General features: G+C 36.1%; 3 protein-coding genes and 1 pseudogene across 3 annotated transcripts; 2 read left to right on the top strand and 2 right to left on the bottom strand.

Annotated features, from left to right (window-relative positions):
- Positions 1-350: 350 nt before the first annotated feature.
- LOC149039899 (N-acetylated-alpha-linked acidic dipeptidase 2-like) lies at positions 351-1,289 on the bottom strand. The gene has a single exon (XM_089183202.1). The coding sequence runs from the start codon at positions 1,287-1,289 to the stop codon at positions 351-353; it is 939 nt and encodes a 312-aa protein (XP_089039328.1).
- A 2,720-nt stretch (positions 1,290-4,009) lies between these two features.
- On the top strand, positions 4,010-5,355 carry LOC149039898 (uncharacterized). Its single transcript, XM_089183310.1, has 3 exons — positions 4,010-4,167; positions 4,355-4,620; positions 5,184-5,355. The coding sequence occupies exons 1-2, from the start codon at positions 4,061-4,063 to the stop codon at positions 4,572-4,574; spliced, it is 327 nt and encodes a 108-aa protein (XP_089039436.1). The 5' UTR covers positions 4,010-4,060; the 3' UTR covers positions 4,575-4,620; positions 5,184-5,355.
- Positions 5,356-7,596: 2,241 nt separating this feature from the next.
- Positions 7,597-8,684, top strand: LOC149039897 (uncharacterized; annotated as a pseudogene).
- Positions 8,685-17,211: 8,527 nt separating this feature from the next.
- On the bottom strand, positions 17,212-20,171 carry LOC149039896 (uncharacterized). The gene is made up of 4 exons (XM_089182212.1): positions 18,690-20,171; positions 18,354-18,461; positions 18,088-18,157; positions 17,212-17,493 (listed from the first exon to the last, which is right to left on the bottom strand). Exons 1-4 carry the CDS (start codon positions 18,907-18,909, stop codon positions 17,304-17,306), a joined length of 588 nt encoding a protein of 195 aa, XP_089038338.1. The 5' UTR covers positions 18,910-20,171; the 3' UTR covers positions 17,212-17,303.
- Between the last annotated feature and the right edge of the window lie 637 nt (positions 20,172-20,808).

Raw genomic sequence — 20,808 nt, 5'->3', positions numbered from 1 at the left:
TACTTCATGATGGAACTCAATTGCTCTCACCGAGTTTTTGAGCTTTGCGATAAAGTAATAAAAAGGAGGGGACGCAGATAATAAAAAGTTTCCTGTAGGAGATCCTAGATCTTTAACATGAAAGGAACCTTAAGCGCGTTAGGTTCTATTTTATATCCTGTTTTATGTTGTTGTTTGTTTTCGTTTCTGCTCTGCTTTTTTTGCCTTGTTTGATCTGTCCTGTTTTATTCCTAAAAGGTTTTTGCAATGAAACAATTATAGGTCGGCTACAATAAATTAACAAAAAGGACGTAGCGTGGTAATAAAAAAATGTGCTTTTGTGTAATCTGACATAGCTTATCACTATTACCTTAGGCAGGAGGTGGCAACTGTAAGATTTTCGTTGCAGAAGAGATAGCTTCCACCACTAACGTCATGTGCTTTTTCACTTCATTTATGTCTCCTTCTTTATATGCCTGGAACACCCCTGGGAAAGGTAAAGCTGTGCGCGAAAACAAGTGTCGGGATATAAAACTTTCGGAAAGCGTCGAAGAACTGATGAAAGCCTTCTCAATTTGCACCATTTGATCATTGACCATGCGCACGCGCAATGGATCAGCAGTGTTCAGATTAATTTTTGACTTTGCTCGTTCGAAAGTATGGCTGGCATTCATAAAGTCATAAATTGCTCTTTGAATGTATTTAGTCGGAAGTGTTTCGCTATGCATTTTTGTGGGTAGTACTTTATAGCCGGCTAGTAGAGCATTTGCGTAACGCTTGACATCGAATGCTAAAATAGAGATGTCTGACAGTTCTATCAGCAAGCCTCCTTCAAATTTTGTAACAGCCTCGTGAAACTCAAACTTAGGATCAATGAATGTTTTCATCCAATAGAAATTGTCTTCTTGCGTATGATAGACAGGGTACAGTTCCATTCTGGGTCCGAAGAAGTACCTGAAATCGGCGGAAGGTATCCCCAGATACCTATAAAAAGGCAAGTAATCACTGAGAAAAAGGTAAGGTACAACATAGGGCTCGCTGGGATTGCTGGGTGAAGGCATTCTTTCCACCATTATGTCATAAAGACTAGTTTTATTCCCGTGTGCGTTGGGATCTTTGACTTTCTTGGCCCAATCAAATATGGCTGTCGAGAGAAGAGGGCAATTTTGGGTTGCCAATACGTAATTGCCACCAACAGCCACGTCTGTGTTCAAATAAACAACGGCTCTATCGGATAGAATCTTCTGATTTTGTTCTACCCATTCTATTGAGCCAATCAAGCCAAACGGAAAGGGAAAGAAAACATTCATTTGCATAAAAACAACAACAATAACAAAAACAAACAAAACTAAACAAGACCTAATAAAAACAGAGGGCGTTTTGAAAATCACTGTATTAAGGAGGTCACGTACGAGCTTCAAAAACAAAGTGGAAGAAAAGTCTTCGCTATCATAAATGCTTGTGACCGATGATCAAAATTTTAATAACTCCAAAAGGGATTAACCAATACACAAAAAATATCAATGACCCTCCACAACATAAAATACAAGTGAGAAACACGAAAAAAGGAGAAAAGATGTAGATCTCAAATTCTATGAGAAATACTGAAATGAATAATGACTATTCATTCATTTCCTTTTCCGTGTTGCTTTTTATTCTTTTCTCACCTTTAAGGATATTCCCATTTCCATGGAATTCCCTGCCCTCGTTTTAATATTCGATTGCCACTTATATTATGTAGCTAATTCTGTCGCACAACTGAAGAACGAAGATCTTTGCGCGAACAAGTATTATGCTGTTTATTCAAAACCTGGATGTACTTTTTTTTCCTGATGACTCTCCCGATTCCTAAAGGTAGAGAAGATTACTTAGTTGCATGTTTTATTTATATTTCATAAACTTAACTTATAATGCAATAACCGATTAGTTTAGATGTTGTCAAGAGGGCGATAGGAAACGTCAGGGGTATCAAGCTGAAGGTCAATACAATTTTGTTTAGAGGAAACACATACGACTAGCAAATAAATGATTAAATTTTCCTCTTTTAAGAAAGGCGGCGATTATGGGAAGTGCAACTTGCAGCTTCTCAGAGAGAGTGAATGTCCTAAATGGTGTAGCCAGTGTAGTCTTGAAATACGCCATGCATCTAGCCGGTGCGTTGAGTTAATTTCGCAGGAAATGCGTGAGGAAATTTTTAAATGTTTTAAAATAAAGGTAATTTTTGATATGGAGTATCTAAGCCATTACATGAGATGAAAACTGTCAAGCGACGAAAAATGATATTCTAATATTTCTAGCAGAAAAACAAACCTATGAAATGATATATGAGACATAATCAACCGGAAAAGTTAGGCTCATTAGGAAGCGATGTATGGCATCTAACACAGAGCAACTCTTACCATACTTGGCTGTGAGAGACTGCATTGTACAACAACACATGTATTGCGTCGTTATACGTCAAAAAGCCAAAAAGAAACTCCATGCTTTCTCTAAAGTTTAATTCAGTAGTTAACCTTAGTGGGTGGTGAGGGTTTAAAAGCACAGTGGAAATTCGATGATGGCTGATGTTTTTTTTTTTTGTTGGTCCTTTTTTTTTTTTTTAATACAACTTTTTACGATCATAAAATTGAATGTCGGTCGATCGACAATTCTTACTTTGATTCTGACTCCAAAAAGTTTGTTTTTCCCTATAACTCATCGTCATTTAAGTTGTGTCGGAAGAAAGCGGGAAAATGTTATTACTAATCTATTTATTGGTGATTTGTTGTCCATTTAAGATTTTCAGCAGCTTACATCATTCCCATGGCAAAAATAATAGTCGAGCCGTCAAGTATTCTATTTCTGGCTCATTTTGTGTAACTTACCATTGAAATATTCTTGCCGGTTTTTTATTATTTGTGGTTTTTGGTCTAATTTTGTTTTACTATTTTTTTTAAGATTAGTAATTTTTTTTAATATTCAAAAAAAAAAAAAAAGCAAAGATATGTACTAACATAAAATAAAAGTATGAACGATAAATTAAGAAATATATCATGAAGATATGATTAGAGGGAATCAACAGACGCACATTACATCCATCGACGAATGGTCAAAAACGTTCCTTCGTCAAATACAACAGCAAGAAAAACGTTAAGGGTATCAGGCTAAAGGTCAATATAATTTTTTTTTACATAAAAACATACGAGTGGCAAAAATATCATTAGATTTTCCTCTTTTAAGAATAGCGTCAATTATGGGAAGTGCACCGTGCAACTTAAGAGTGAATGTCTTTAATGGTGTATTGTTATCACTTTATAGTCTTGAAATACCCTATTTACCTTTTAGTGTAGTAATTAAAGTAATTTCTCCAAAAAATTAAGAGGAATTGTTAGAAGTATTTAGAAAAAAAAGGTTATATTGTTTTGAGTCTCTAAGTTTTCAGATGAGATAAACACTGTCAGGCAACGAAAACTGATATTTCAATATTTGTGTCAGAAGAACAAACTTAAAAAATGATGTCATGAAGCTAATAATCCGCAGAAGTTAGGCTCGTTAGGAAGCGATGTATGACGTCAAACACAGCTATTCCCACCATATTCTTTTCAACTCCACAGAATCAATACATCTCCACTTCATACAGTATTTTCGCAAAAATCTCTAAAAATCTTATTTCACCCTAACTTAGTTCGACATTAAGCTGAGTCTGGGAGATTTCTTTGAAGGGTAAGGAACATTCACTTACTTACAGTATAGGGGAAAAAAGTGATATATAGAACACAAATCAGCCAAAAAAAAAAAGTGCGCGTTATTAAAGACATGAGAAGAAAGACTGTGAAAAATATTGAACGTTGTACATTTTTAGTAGTTATAAATACCTGGCATTGGGAGACTGCATTGGGATCATGTTTTGATCGGGACGCTTACAAGCGTACAAGAGGTACTTACGAATACTCTCAACTCATGATATTATTACAACTATTTGCAGCTGATATTTAGAATTTGTTCATGTTTTAGGACCAAAAAAGGGGTGTCAACGCCCCATTCAAAAGGGTATAAATTAAGTCATTTGGATCCACAACTGATCATCGCAGAAGACTTCGAGATGAACAAGCTGCTGTTGATAGCCCTTTTTGGATTGGTGCTCGCTATAGGCTTAGCGCTTTCGTTTGATGATGACGAAAACAATGACGCTAGAGGCGATTTAGAGAGGTAAAATCAAATTTTTTCTTGGTATTCTGTTTTGCCTTTAATAATACGAGTTTTTTTTATGAACTTATCAAATTTTTTCTTGGTATTCTGTTTTGCCTTTAATAATACGAGTTTTTTTTTTATGAACTTAACAAATTTGGAATACGGATTCGACAAAACTGATATTTGCTAATCTATTTTACCAAAGTGAGTTCTACTGGAATGGTGAGGAAGAGGACGGAGACGATGAGGAGCCAAAAGAGGAGAGGGAAAACATAAATGGCTACAGTGTTGAAGAAAAACATGATGAACCCTTATCCGGTCCAATGCAGAAGTCAGCCGATCCGATTCTACCTTTCATAGGTTTGCGCCTACTGAGCCGAGCGTTTCGCCGTCGCCGTCGCCGCCGAAGACGGAGATTTGGCTAATTTGTTGAAACTAGTCACAAGGACTGAGATAAGGTGGCTTAAAACGGTAAGAGAACCAAGTATAAGTGTTAGATGAAGATAGTCTAAGACAGGATTTGGGTGAGATTAAAGCTTTGCTAAGTTTCTAACTATGCTATAATAATCGTCCAAAACTTGATTGTGTCGTCTTTTATAGGCGTTTGCTTGGGTAATTCGTGTATTGCTACAACCACTGAGCTGGGAATTTAGAGAAAAATTAAATGATTTTTTCATGCTCGAGCTTTAAGCGATTGACAGTTACACTAATGTATATGTATATAGGAAGTCTGTGTATTAATTTTTCTGTTTATAGTGCTTGATACGTAGAAGTAGAGTGTGATATATGTTGCCATAGGAGAAAAAAACAGAGAGACTATACTTTCATCCTAACACAGCTGTTTCGTGATTGCTTATTCACCAAATAAAATATAAAAGAATAAAATCCCCTGATGAGTGAGCAATCAAAAAACAGGCTTATAGGGATGAAAGTACTGTGTCTCTGTTTTTCCCCTATCGCAACATATACACACACACACACATATATATTTTTTGTTGTTGTTGTTGTTGTTGCATGGGATCTTTATCTTGCAGGCTTGAAAAGGATCTTGTAATCTGGAGGAAATAAAGACCTTTTTTCTATTGCTGAGTTTCTTTGCGTTTATATGAACGATGAGTAAAGTTTGAAGTAACTAAGTTTAAAAAGTTTAATTGACATTTAAATGACACTCTTTGATTTGAATAAAATAAAATGCTTAGCTCAAAATCGTTTGTAGCGTATTTGATTTTCCGCCATACAACTCATTTTTCCTTAGTAATAAGATTATAGCTTTAATGTAGAAGAGTTTTCTGTGAAGTATCAGCAACTCCAAAAATTATCACATTAACTGAGTTTCAAGACTCTTACACCAGTCCTAAATGGTGTTGCTTGCAAGATCAAGAGTTTTATGAAGACGTTTTATCGCCTCGCTACGTGTTGCACGAATGCGTATTTTGCTCGCAGTGTTTGTTATTAAATTTTATTCCATTCTGGCAAAATGTCTAGACGACACCTCGTGGAAGGTAGTGACCAATCAAATAACATATTTCCTGCAATCTCATCGGAAATTTTCTTCATGAATGTTAAAAAAAATGCTTCGTATTAAAAGTGGTAAGAATTTCAAGGAACACGCTTCGACCAGCTTTAGCCGTCAGTTGCCGGTTTGTTTGCTTGATTTGAAGGGGGCCCTCTAGCTTTTTCACACAAGGGCTGTCTTGTACACGATGAAAAATTCGCAAGGAAAATTCAGACTCGATCCCTTTCCGAAGACATGTGGAAAAGACACTTCGTGGAAGGTAGCGACTGATGAAATAACATATTTACTTCAATGTCATCTGCAATTTCCTGGGATGAATTTCCTTAGAGTCCTGGTCAATATTATTTGAAATTACACCAAAAAAAGTTTAGTTTGAATAAGCTTTTGTCAGATCTTCTAAATCAACAGTCCTTTATCATTAAGTAGATAGACTGTTCTCAAGAAGGAGATAAGATCATCTATGGGCTGAAACGAAAAACAAAAAGACCCTTAGGAATACTGACAAATCGATAGATGGCAGAGGCCATGACGGCATAAGACAACTTGTCACAACAACCACGGCCGTGCACGGGGATTAAACAAACGTTCACTCTACTTCTGTTTCATAAATGGGAAGCACATATATGGACTTCACCGTAATATTTGTCTTTTTTCCGAAAAATAGTCAAACATACCTTAAATTTACATGATATTGATGGCATGTTTGTCCTCAACCGTCCCAAAGTCATTGCAGCTCAACTTTAAATTGGGATTTCTTCCACACATTTAATTCATTGACGCGAAGCTCTTTCTATACTACATAACGTAAACTCGTCCCAGGCTCCATAAATATCAGAGACAAAAATACGAGGCTTAAATCTGAGGCTAACCTAAGTTTTAAAAATTGGACCTTGACGCCATGTCTCATGACGTCGTGGTATAGACAAAGCTGTCTATGGCCTGGACTGGTTGAGTTTATGTCTATCCTGGCTATAATATTTTCGAAGATCTCTTACCAGAAGCGTGATGAAAAGAGCGTGTGAACTTTAGCATTAAAATATCACAACTGACCTAAAAATAACGAACATTTTCGGGCACTAGCTATCTTCTATATCCCATGACCCCAAATCTAGGTTTCGGTTGTTAATTTAGTTTCTTCCAATGATAGATTGTTCATCCTGCTTCGACCTTACGAGTGAAAAAAGTGTGGCTATATTTCCGAATAATAATAATACTTCATTATGCATAATTCATTGTTCTTTAAGAGAAAACAGAGCGAAAAAAATAGTTGTAAGAAAATCTTTCAAAACTGCAATTGAAAGCTTAGCAATGCTGGCGAGAATTTGTCAAAAGAATGGTTCTCCCACATCAACCACAGTCCTTCTCTCACTTGGGAAAGTATGTCGATAACGATGCAAGAACCATCAAATAGCAGGGCCGATAATGCATTAGCATGAACCGCGCTCGAAAAACCTCCTCGACTTCCTCTATTTCGTAAGACACTCGTCATGACTTCTCCTGTGAAGTTATCTAAGAAGTATTAATTACTCTAAATTTATCTCACAGGCTTGAGAAAGATTATCTAATCTAAAGGAAAAACATGTATGAATAAGTTTTAAAGTCATAAAAACAAGTAGATTGAAAGCCTTTAACATGCATTGCCATGGTAATCTTTGATTTCAATAAAAATGAATGTGTAACGACTGGCTTGTCTCGTTTGTGATGTATTCAGTGCACCTCATTCTTCTCAGTAACAAGAATACCGTTTCAGTAGGAAAAGAAGTTACTTTTTTGTTATCAACAACTTAAAAAAGTTCCGCATCAATTGGGTTTCAAGACTTTTGCTTCATTCCTAAATGGTTTTGATTGCAAGGCGAATGTTTTTCTTTTTCACTTTTTTTTTTACTACCGACACCATGCTTCATTTCTGAAATGAATAATTCAAAAGAAACATGCACAAGGACCTGACTTTACGTATGGATCGGGACCTAACCAGTAAGCGTTAAGCTACTCTGCTTGGGTCATATAGGCAATGATGTCGCGGCAGGCGGCGTGGACGAGTGGTTTGGGTGCTGGACTTGTAACCTGGTGGTCCTGGGTTCAAGTCCTCCACCCTCCTCGGTCGCTCCGAGTTAAACTCGTCGGCTGCGCTATGTAAATGGTTGACTGATCTGCCTCCTACCAGTTAGGTTTTCCAAGCACTTTAGTTTATTTCAGTTATTGTAAGGCGCAATTGAATAGCTGCTGCGACCTGCATCATCAGGCAAGAAAAGGAAATCAGCAACATGAGCAAAGCCCCACCAAAGCTGGGAAAAACAGTTTTACCCAAAGATGTCATCAACACACATGCTAGGCACTGGGAGGCTCACCTTCAGTCTATTGCTGATTTCCTCGTACCAGTAGAAGGAGTCTGGTGGAGAGAAATTGAGGATGAAGACTGCATTGAGTTCTTTGATGGCCCTGAGGAAATTGAATTCAGGGAGCAAGGACCTTACCTTCACCACTTGCACTTCTCCAATATCAGAATGGAGAAAAATTTTCTTTCAACACTGCTGGGAAGAATGTATTCAAAGCGGAATCAAAATCCCAGCTACCAGAATTCCCCATGAAGAAAATTATGATGGAAAAGAATGCATGCAACAGAATCTGCCAGTTCAAGATCAGTCATTGAAGAGTAACAGCGAATGTGACAAGGAAGCTGAGGATACAACTATATTAATTGATGAAGAAGACAGAAGTGAAAACCTAGAAAATGAAAAGATTCCGGAACCACAACAGCTGAGTGAAACAGTGCAAAATGATACAGGTGAACCACTGGTTAAGAAACCAAAATTATCTGAAGATTTTTTAACATCCAGAAAAACAGCAAAAGCTCTTTCAGAGATTCTTAGCACAACCAAAGATGTTATGTTATATGAAAAACTTTAAAAAAATGCAACAAAAAATTCAAGTTCAAGATACCACAAAGAACACTTCTTAAATCACCTGGCACACATTCAAGTACAAGTTCTAAAGCAATACAAGGAAATAAACGAAGCAATTGTTGAGTGGTCAGCCAACTTCAAGAAAGTCTTCAAAAAAATCCCACAGAAAACTACATGAAAAAGATCCAGTTATACCAAAAACATGGAGGAAAAAAGTTGCCATGGAGCTCCTGAAAATATGGAAGATCACTATCCACCTTCCTAAATAAATACACCTTACTCAATGTTTTATAATACGTGCTGATATTTTGTGATTTGCATAATATTTTTCCAAGCCCCCAAATTGATTAATATTTACAGTCCTAAACATTAAGTCCAAAGAAAAGCTATCTTCAGTAGGTTCCACATGTACTGTAAGCATGAAAAAGCACTAAAAATATTATTTAATACATACCATTTTGAGGAACTTTAATATAACAGTCTAACTGATAAATCATTATGAGTATCCTACATGTATGTAGATCCAGAACATACCTGAAGGCAATTTAACATGGAAGAAATCTAGAAGAGAACAGCAACAACATGGTTAATCTATTACAATGTTTAATTTTGTACAGCAATTTTTAAGTCATCGATTTATTTATGCTTCTAAAGGATTCATTGAACAAAATGAGCTCAAAATGTAACATTTGCCAAGTGCATGATGGATAATGTCCAGCGAATTAAATCTTCTACTCAAGTGATTTTCAAACTAATTACTGCATTGTACAAATGAGGCCCTCTTTAGTGACATCCTTGAGGAAAAGTTAAGAATTACCATGATTATCGTTAAACTCAAGAACCTTAAAGCTTATCATTTCATGTGTCATTTTGTTGTAGCATTTTGTTCTAGTATGGGAAATTGAATAGTGAAGCAATCACATTTAGCTATATTTAATGATGAACAACTTAATTCATTTAAAATGTATACTAGCCATTTTCTGACTTGAAATCGTTGTTACATGTGTAAGTAACAACTAATTGCTACACAGAAAATTATATTATAATGTATATAAACAAGTAAGACTACAGAGCTTTTACACCTTGTCTTGTGAACTAGGCCTGTGGTGCTACCCACTAAAAGATGAGTCTCACCAACACATGAAAGAACTTTTCAATAATTTTTTGTCTAGTTATTAGTTACCATGGTTAACTTTCATATTAGGACTTTTGATAAAAGGGCAACGGTTCACCTGAATTTTTTTTTCAGAACAAAATCATAAATTCCTTTATGAAACATGATTTTAACTTAAGCTAACAAATGCTTTTCCTCTTACAAATGTCCCTTTCTCTCAACGTTTGTAAGTTGGAACTTAACACAAGTTACGCTGATCATAAGAAAGATTCTATAACAACACAAAACGATTTAAATTTCACACGCTTCGCACAACAGATACAAGCAACACCTTTAAACAACGTTAAAAAGGAAGCAGTGATAAAACATTTCTTACCATATTCTTCCCAAGTGATTCCAGACTTCTAACACAAACAAGCCTCAGAATACAAATGAGCGACAGAGTTTCCGAAATTTCGATTTGATCATCCTTAGTCATGCCTTAACGAGCCCGAGTGGTTTCTATCATAGGCACCAAATTCGGGCTCTGGCTTATGTTTACGGATTTAGCTCATCATGATGCTCTCTTATGGAAATATATCCAAAATACAACGGTATCGGAGGTTTTTTCGAAACGAACCGATCTTAGAAGAAAAATTTCCAGCTTTGCCTTGGCAAAGGTAAATCTGTTTATATAAACAACCTTTTTTAATGTGGATATTCTGCTAATAGTTTTCCTAGAGCTTCGAAAATTGTTTGCATTTTGGAACAGTTACTGTTCGCGGGCAGCTCCCGATATCCGTACATATTTTCCCTGCTTACTGCAGGATGTTTTCTTTTGTTTTCTTTTGGGTATTCTCTGGTACGACTTAATGAACAAAAAAAAAGATTTCCCTTCTTCTGTAACAACCACAAACCCTCTCTCATCTCGAATTAATTTTGAACAAAGACTTATCCCAGTGGACGTAAGCTTTGAAAATTGGGGAATATCGCCTAGGTGATATCCTCCCAGTTTCAGTTGGGAGATATTCGGTCACGTCCTCCGTTCGGGTTAATTGAGCGCGAGCAGAGATATTCGAAGGATCATTAATACAGATATATTTCACTAAGAACTATTTGAACCACACCACAAGAATGGAGAATGCCACAAGCTGTGGGTCACCCTAAGTTACTTGGAGACATTTCTACCAGCCACCTTTCTTGGAGGGTGGTAGAGAAAGGTTCTACTCAACCGTATTTCCCTAGGTAAATAATATGCACCAATGTCTTAATGCCTACTTAGTAAGGTTTAATACCAGCTGGATAAGGTGTACTAATAAATATGCTGTTCCAGTTTTTTAAGCAACAGATGACTTGGAATGTATACAAACTCCCGGGGGACTTTTTCCATCATACACATCATCTTATCTTACATGCAAACGTTTCTGGCAACGCCTGACCTATAGAGTTCTGCCCATCCCGGTCGCATGGTATCTTAGAGGAAACAGCTCCCATCATTTAGTACCCTCCTTCCATTGTTCCCAACATAACTTTAGCCATGCAATAACTTTTTAAAGTCAAGTACTGGGAACCAGGGATAGTTTTATTTCGCATTAATGCGTCTGTGTAAACTCTTGTTACAGACAACCGTCAATTTTTCTCATTTCAATTGCATTTTATTCGGATCCTACATAATCCTCTTTTGCTTAACATTAGTCTCTTTCTTTTTTTCTTTTTTTTTCTTTTCCTGTCTATCGATAACAGGATAACCTTTACAAAGCTTGTTGTCTTTTGCACTGTATAATAATGTCTAAAAGTCTATCCTAAAATGTACGTAATCTAGCATCTGGCTGGGATTTATATATAAGTAAAGTTTGTAGCACTCATATTTAGCTAAATAGATAATGTTGAATTGCGAGGGGTTAACTGTTCTATTGACTCAGACCTAATCTTCTAACTTACTTCAGCTTAAGACAACGATAGGCCGGATCACCTAACGTCACCCAACTCTACCTCCCTATGAAAGACTTTTTTTTTTCTAATTAATTTAATTTCTAATTAAAAAAAACAAACAAATAAACAAACAATCCAACCAAGAAGAAGGACAATGGAAACTGATCAGTTGCGACTGGAGAATTATCGTGGCCCAAAAAAATCACAGTAAATAACAATTGGCTTTTACCCGCCGCTTATTGGAATCCATTACTTAATGATATTTTTATTTCAACTCAAATTCGCTGCATGGGTGCAATTTAGTTGCCCAAACTGCACCGGTTGGATTCATCTTTACATTCTTTTTGGTTGAGCTTCTGTCGTTCGGAGATGGGAAACAGCGTTCCTTCTCACTTTTCATTCAAGCTCCAATCTGACCAATCGTCACTGTTTTAATTCTGTCACCCAATCGCTCCCTAATATGTTAATAAACATGACGTAACATGAATCGGTTGCTGAGTTCTAAAATCCGTTTATTCAAGTGGGCCACATTCCGTCATGATTTCCACAATGTTATGGTATTTTTTTTCTTTTTTTAGGTTTTGATCTTACCTGACTATTTCTCACACAATGCAGGATGAAAATCAGAACACCCTATAATAAAAATATAATTATGGATGATAAGTCACTTTTTTTATTTTAATGTTATATCATGACACATAAAGAGACATTTGCGGAACAAATGACTAATAGATGGAAAGGAGGAAGGACTGACTAGAAATTGACGGTCTGATTACCACATCGATTGACTGATAGATGGATTTTTTTCGTGTTTTTAGAGGCTTCACGCTCTAACTTTTATTAGCAAAGCTATCCTCATTTAACAAAGAAAATTTACAGCAAACCTGAGTGGTGTTGAGAATGGTGAAGATGTAGGTAAAAGCCTTGTGTAGTGGCGACAGAAGACCAAACAACCAAGTGATGCCAAGAAGGGGAATCATCAGAACGCATGTTCTGATGCCAAGTCTAAAAGAGAACAGATAATAGTTGATTCCAGTTTTCAGGTAACTTTATCTCTCAACGTTACAACCAAATAGAAGCTCATGCACATGGTGCCCTGTCAACCCTCGGGGGGGGGGGGGGGAGGGTTGTTGGAGCCCTGAACCTTTAATTTACGATATTTTGAAAAGTTTTCACCTTTTATAGATAGCCTGTTAGTTCGTCTACAAAACGATGTTGAGATTATGGGATACATATGCAAATGCAGCTTCTGGGGCGGGGAAAGGGTAATGACCCCATTTAACATGGTGCACGTTTTTACATCTCTCACTTTTCCACTTTAATTTTTGGCTTGCCCATCATTATCAGACTTGGCAAGAGAAAAGAAAATAAGACTCGATCGGAAAATAAATAGTGAGTTTACTAAACTCTCCTTCTTCAACTTAGAAGTTTGAATTCTCCCGTAGCTAATATCAACCCTTATACCACGCTTCACTTGTCATTTAATGTCTCGTATATCTATATGCCAATTTTCATTAAGTTGTCAGAAAATATATGTCTGCAAGATAAGTTAACAGTTACTGAAGTGGACAGTTGCCCAATTAAAATCCTTTTGAAAAAATGAATAAAAAAATATAATGCTCCATCTAACCGGACTCGCTGAACCTTATTGGCTCCTGTTTGCGACAACGTGGTCAACTCCCTTGTGACACGTACGAGTATAAAACTGCCAAGCTAAAAAATCAACGCAAAACAAAAAGTGAATAAATGAAGAAATGAATATATAGAAAAGAAAAGAAAAACGACAATAAAGCAACGTGCATGTGCTATAATCAAGTATCTTATTATAAAGTTACAATTTTGATATTGACTTGCAAAATCTGATTTTAAGCTTACAACTCCAATTGCCGTCAGAAATGCGACAAATATCCAGATCAAGTCATAAGTTGACGACAACCAACAGCTAAAGAAGAAGAAAAGAGGAAAGAAAAAGCTAAGAGAAACTAGCAAAAAGTCTTAAACAAAATTAAATGAAAATCAAATCACAGCTTATAACTGAGAACAACTAAAACGGCGATAGAATAAAAAAAAGGGAAGAACAAACAAATATCAGGGGGAATGTGGACAAGTAGTGCGCTATGCTGCCAAAAGAAAAACGAAAAAGGGAATTAAAGAGATGATGGTATTTGAAGGCTGAAAAGGAGTGTGAGAGAAAGAACGAAAGAGCAAATAAACAAGTTAGCAAAAACAACAAAAAGACAGGTTTCAGCAAAACGAAAAACAATATAAGTGATTTGTCTTTAAAAACGAAGGAAACCGAATCACAGATAAAGCAAAACAATGAGAGGAAGCATAATAAGAGGTAAAATTAACGTAAACTTTGTTTCTCACGATTTGTTGCTGGTGTAGCTTTGAATCCCTCCTTTTCCAATTGCGATGCTGAGAGAAGTGCTGACCATAATGACGGGGAAACCCTAACACACAAAGAGAGCGAGAGGTCAAGGTTGGCGTGAAATCATATCAGCAATAAATCGATTCAAAATACTATCGATCAGTGCTAACAATAATAAAAGTAATTATAGATTAAAGGAGAATATTCCATGCCACGACCTGATACACTATCAACCTATTGCTGATGTTGTAAACTTTCACAATAAACAAGTAAAAGTACATTCCTTCAACTAGCATCCAGCAGAAAGCGGCCATCAGGAAATACTGTGTAACAACTGCTGCTGTGATGCAAATGGTCTGCAAAAAAGGAAAAAAAAGGTTTTTCCAGCTCTTTTCTTTTTCTCGTTCTTTATAAATTCTAAAAAATTAATAATAGTTTCATTTAATAAATTTCAAATTTGAAATATATACCAATGATTATGATGAGGCCAGTAATAAGATTAATTAATGTGAAAGTGAGTAGAAGTTACTCACTGAGTTATCCATGGCGTGCATTCCAGCGAGAAAGCTTATTTGACCAGCTCCGAGCGATGCGGCGAGACTCAGTCGTATTTGAGTGAGAGGTTTATGAACATCTCTAATTTAAGAAAAAAATATACCACGGTGATTTCTATATGTTTCTTTGATAGTTTCAACCAATCAAAGGCGTAAGAAACTTGACATTTATTACTCACGTGAACAAAGAATAAATGATTATGGTTAGAATCATTACGATGATGGAAAGGCTTAATCCTATGTAGGTGATGGTCTCCAAAATATCTTCGTCATTCTGGGACAGCTGTGTAACAAATCAGAAACAGAGGGAATAACATCGTTATCAACTTAACGAACATATGATCATCAATGCTTAAAGCAATATTGAAAAACGTAATACCACACTGTCACCACTGTATTCAACAAAGACAGCAAAATGAGTCAAATGATTGCAGCTGCAGACTGCTTCTTTTACAATACAATATTTATTTGCCATATACGACATTTACACATGGAAAAAAAAATGAAGAAAATTGATGACAGAAAATAAATGGCGAGAAAACCTGAAAGAAACCACGAGGCTTATAACAAGTCAGGTTTTCTCACTTAAAATAACTAATCTTATATTAGAATTACAATATGGACTTATGGTAATTAACTTTGACCGCGCACACGTACACAGACACACACACGCACACACATATTAAGTAAGTTAGTTAAGAATTACTGCCTTACAGAAGCTAATACTTAGAGAGAAGAAATTCCTTAAGCTTTCTTTTAAAAGAAGCGGAGGAGGGAGAACTAGTTATGTCAGAATTTAACGAATTATAAAAGTTTGGACCTTGAAAGTAAATTGAAAACTTCCTGGTGTTCGTTCTGCACAGTGGCAAACGGAAGGACTGAGCATTCCTAGTATTATAATTGTGGATTTGACTATTCATTAAAAAAAAGTTATTGAATTTGGAAGGGAGTGTAGAGTTCTCGAATGAAAACATAAAAGTACCTAATTGAAACGAATGGATATCATGAAATTTTAAGAGTTTAAGCTCCTTTAAAATAGGGCCAGTATGGGCAATGTATGTAGAATTGCTTACTATTCTTAACGCACGTTTCTGTAAGGTTACAATTCTTTGAAGGTTTGACTTATAGGTACCAGCCCAAGCTAAATTGCAATAATACAAATATGGAAGGATCATAGAATTGTATAAAGTACGAAGGGAGTGAGTAGAGAGAAAAAAACCTAGATTTATGAATAATACCTATAGATTTGGATAATTTATTTGCTGTTAAGGATATATGCGATTTCCAGGTCAAATTGTCATCTAATAAAACACCCAAAAACATGGTCTCAGAAACACGAAGAATAGGCTGCTCATTTATGAAAACTTGAAATTCAAAGGATTGCTTCTTTTGCCAAGGCTTGAATACCATAAAATTAGTCTTGGCTAAATTCAAGGAGAGCCGGTTTGCTGCAAACCAGGTTGACAATTTGTTTAATTCTCTATTTAATGTGTTAATTAGGTAAACAGGGTCATTATGGGAGATAAATAAGTTTGTATCATCAGCAAACAAGATTGCATCAAGCAGGGAAGCATTGTTCAAATCATTAACATACAGGATAAAAAATAAGGGACCAAGAATAGAACCTTGAGGCACCCCACAGGGAATCTCCTGTGGGGCAGATCTAACGTTATTAAATTCGACAAATTGTGTCCTCTCAGAAAGATAACTTTTGACCCATTCTAGTGCCAGACCACGGATCCCATAATGATTGAGTTTTTCAAAAAGAATGTCGTGATTTACCGTATCGAATGCTTTCGAAAGATCTAGGAATACTCCAATGGCATGTTCTTTTCTATCAAATGCAGAAGAAATTTTGTCACACAAATCGATAAGCGCAAGGCTAGGAGAGCGATTTTTTCTAAAGCCATATTGATTATCACATAAGACATCGGAGTCATTGAGATAATTCATAATACGGTTGTAAATTATTCGTTCCAAAAACTTTGAAAAGCACGGTAGAACAGAAATAGGTCTGTAGTTGCTGAAGAGAGCTTTGTCACCTGATTTAAAAATAGGTATGACACGAGCAATTTTCAAATCATCCGGAACGATACCTTTTAAGTTGCTTCGGGATGTAACTACATGACATCCATCTTTCGAAAATCCATCTTGACTGAAAAATATAACGAGATAATTAAACCATTAAATACTTAAAAAATAATGGGAAATTTATACGATGAAATCTTAAACATTATTTATTCTACTTACTGGAATTATTCGCTTAAGCCGGTTGGATATCGAAGCCTGGATTCAGAGCTGGTAAACAGCGTCAATTTGATTGCTCGTGACAAGGCTTATTTATGTCTTTTCAACGTATCGCTTGGCTTTTGGCTTTGGTGGGTTTTGAGTTCGCCACTTACAATCAAGGTTAATTAGGGGTGATAACCAGTGGAGGAAATCGAGATTAACACTCAAAGTATAGTCCCTTTATTGATATCTTGTGAAAACTCATCGGTCAGACTTCTGCAAATTATCAACAACCACATTCTGCACTTCCTTTCAAGACTGCTCGTGCTAGTTAGACCGTTACACGAACAGGTGATCGTGTGATCGATAATATTAAGTCTTCCTTGCAATGAGAAATTCAGTCAATCCAGAAAAAGCAAGGAACAAATGGATTATTTTATGTGATATTATTATAAGTGATGGTAATGTCAGTTGCTTTCCCGTTTTACCTTTTGCTTAGGCCACTCCAGAACATACATTGCTTATCTCTTGGGTCATTCTGAGAATTGATTCAAGTTTAATCTCTTTTAAATGATGCATCAACTAAGCCAAAACTAATTTCAACTGAAACTGATCTAAACTGAACCCTTAAGTATAACTTTGCTTTCTTTGTTACCTTCAGGTTCTTGAACGTCAAAATTACATTTTCTTGCAACTTTACAGGTTTAGGATGCATAGCTGCCATTATAATCCTAGTCTGCACATGCCTAAATAAATAAAATATTATATATTAGATATTAATCGAAAGGAAAAAGAAAAAAAAAAGAGGTCACTTTTCGTTTCATTGAGTAGGCAAATGACGAGCTACTAGCTTTCATCTACCAATGACACATAAACGTCAGTTTCTAAGATCTCTGAAATATCCTTGACATGTACAAATTCAGGAAAGCTTTAACAGGGATCCAGACACTTTGGTCAAGTCATAACACTTATAATTGTTATTTTTACTGATCGTACCTCAAGTTTGACGTTCAGGTAATTAAGCAGTGATACTTGTCGTTTTCCTTCCTTCGTTCACTCTTACTTGTCCATCTCAGCGGGACAGAAAGGATTCGTGACCGTAATATACTTTTATAGTGGGGTCTGCTTACCATTGCACGTTTCCACTATTTCAATTTTCTATCGATGGGGTTTTTAATACGACGGACGGGGGGGATACCATTGGAGACTGAATTTTCTTTGAAACTATTTCTCCAATACATAAAACTAGTCTCTTATCAGGAAAAAACCGAATGAATCCTTGAATATTCTCTAATGCACTACCAGCTATATAATGCTAGATATTTAAGCCATTCACGTACCTTATTTTGTCAGACTTTGCTTGGAGTAAATTATGTAGATCCTTGTATACACACCCAACTACCACTGATCCTAAAAGAGAGCAAGGCAAACACCATTTAGCTTATATGTCAGCTGACGCAAATTTAAAATGATTACGTTCAATGAAAGATGGTATAATATGCTATGAGTTGTTTATCGTGTTTCAAGTTTCATTTCAATAAGACACTGACGAGTCAAAGAACCTACGAGTATGAGATGTTACAAGAAAGCTGCGGTGCATACAAACCATTGTCTGGAAAATTTCTTGAGGAAATGTTGATACAGGCTTGCCATTCTTGTTCCTCTAGATAGAAGTCACTTGCATTTTGTCTATAACCATTATGAATAGCAAGGACTTACGAAAGAAAGGGAAATATTCAATGTAAATATAACATCTATATTCAGATTTATAAAATTAACAAACTAAATTCATTCAATTATGCTGCATTGTCCGTCAATAACTAAGTTAGTCATGCAATCTCCCTAAAAGTCAGAAGGAAGGCCAGTCTGTCCCAGCCATTTAGTCAGTTAGTCGACTGGTCCGTCACTCAGGTATTCAGTCTCTCCGTCTGTTCATACTCACACATATTCCGGAGATCGATCCTTATTGAACGCCTCGTTCCACTAAGATGGTACTTGCCATAGCTAAGAGCAAATTTCTCGAAGGCAACTGCCACCCTAAAGATAGATCCCGTTTTGAATTCATCTACTCCAGGCTGGTTTTTTCCAGAGGTGATGTTCCGGTATTTAATGGTGAAGTTTCGAAACGCACTTGCAGCTTCCTGTAAGTGCATAAAATACATTTTATTTATTTCTTTTTTCACTGACCAGGAGAGTAAAAATTAAGCTTATGACTGATATAATGCGATGACTGGCAAAGGCAGTATTGAGACGCGGTTACGGCTCAAAGGCAACAACTATCGAAAAAATAGCACCTCTTAATATGTTCTCTTTTGGGCAAATTTCATCCCTAAAAAAAAAGCCAAAAAACAAAAAAACAAAACAAAACAAACAAAAAACATAGGTCCTCTCAAAAAAAAAACAAAACAAAAAAAAAATCCCAGCCGGGAACAGTCAGAGGACCACTTACTCTGCAATCATAGGTAGAAGAGCTTCCGTCGTTGCGTGGAAATTTGTTCGCCTACAACATAGGTATTTCATAACACCTACAAATCGATTTGAGACCGGCAGTTGCTCTTCGTTACACATTTAGGGTTAATAGCTTTTACACCTTATTGTTTAAATCACCTACCTGCAAGGAATTATTTCTGGTGACATTTAGGCTGCTGAGTTTTGAAACAGAATCGTTTGCCTAAAATAAAGAAAACGGTAGCTAGGTATATGAACCACAGATTTCATGAAATAGAAAATGGAATATTACGATATATAGATGAAAAAAATATATATTACCAGCTTCTGAATTTCTATCAAACCTGATAAAGAAGATGTTGATGATGAAGTTGAAGAAAATGACGGTATTGGTGATGGTGATGATGCAGACTTTAGTACTGATGAAGGCAGTGTTGATGATCTTTGTATTGAGATGTTTAATGGTGGGGATGTTATCGACAATATTGTTAACGATGATACCATTGATGTTGATGGTTTTGTTGACAGCATTTCTGCTGAAAATGTTATTGATGACTGAGTTGTTGGTGATGAACTTGCTGTTGCTGACACTGGTAATGCTGCTGCCGTTCATACTTTTGATAACGACCTTGCTGCCGATAATACCATTGACCGCTGAGTTGTTAGTAATAATTCTGGTGATGATGATACCGGTGATAACGATAGTTTTGGCAACAACTTTGATGCTGATGATACCACCGATGACAAAGTTGTTGGTGATAATGCTACTAATGATGCTAATGAAGACGAGGATGTTGGTGTTAATGTCGTTGCTTTTGATACTGTTGACGACGAAAATTTCGGTGTAAATGCTGTGTCTAAGGATGACACTGGATTTGATGATTTGATATAAACGTTGCTTCTTCCTCTTTTAATATAAATGACGAAAATGTCGGTGATGATATTGCTGCCGATAATACTGTTCAGAAGGATGATGTTGTTGATACCCGTGCTGGCGCTGGTACTAGGGCCGATTTTGCTGCACATATTATTACTGATGGTGATGATAATGCATGTAAGGGTAATAATACTGCTGCTGTTGATGTTAACACTGATGGCGACTTCAACGGCAATGATGGTAACACTGCGGATGATATTTATGGCCACAAAATAATAACTGAGAAAACGTCAGAAGATTAAAACTGTGTCTAACATACAGACTGTCTTTTCAGTTAAAAGTTCTAATCTAGTTAAAAATAGATTGATCGACACCTTATTCCTCAAAAATACTTATGAATGAAAAAATATATGGTACCGTGAAGTCCAAAAAATCCTTCCTGTAAACAGGAGATGGTAAAATGAACTAAAATGTTTAACTATGCTCTAAAATACACTCAAAATAATAGAGATATGTAAGTTTTAGACAATAAAGATAGATAATTTCTCTTTGAAGGTAATAAATGAAGATTAGTACACTTATTCCGGTGATTAGAGAGATGCATACGTCATATCTCGCTCTAATCACCTCGCGCAGGGAGATTATAGCCGGAGCGCTAAAATGGTGGCGTTGCGTTTGTCTATGTTATCGAGGATGCGATGAACGTGATAACCAAAATTCAACTCCGAATAGCACA

Source organism: Pocillopora damicornis, chromosome 9 (assembly GCF_964200805.1).
Source record: "Pocillopora damicornis chromosome 9, jaPocDami1.2, whole genome shotgun sequence".
Taxonomy (NCBI): Eukaryota; Metazoa; Cnidaria; class Anthozoa; order Scleractinia; family Pocilloporidae; genus Pocillopora; species Pocillopora damicornis.
This window is presented reverse-complemented; position numbering and strand designations above follow the sequence as displayed.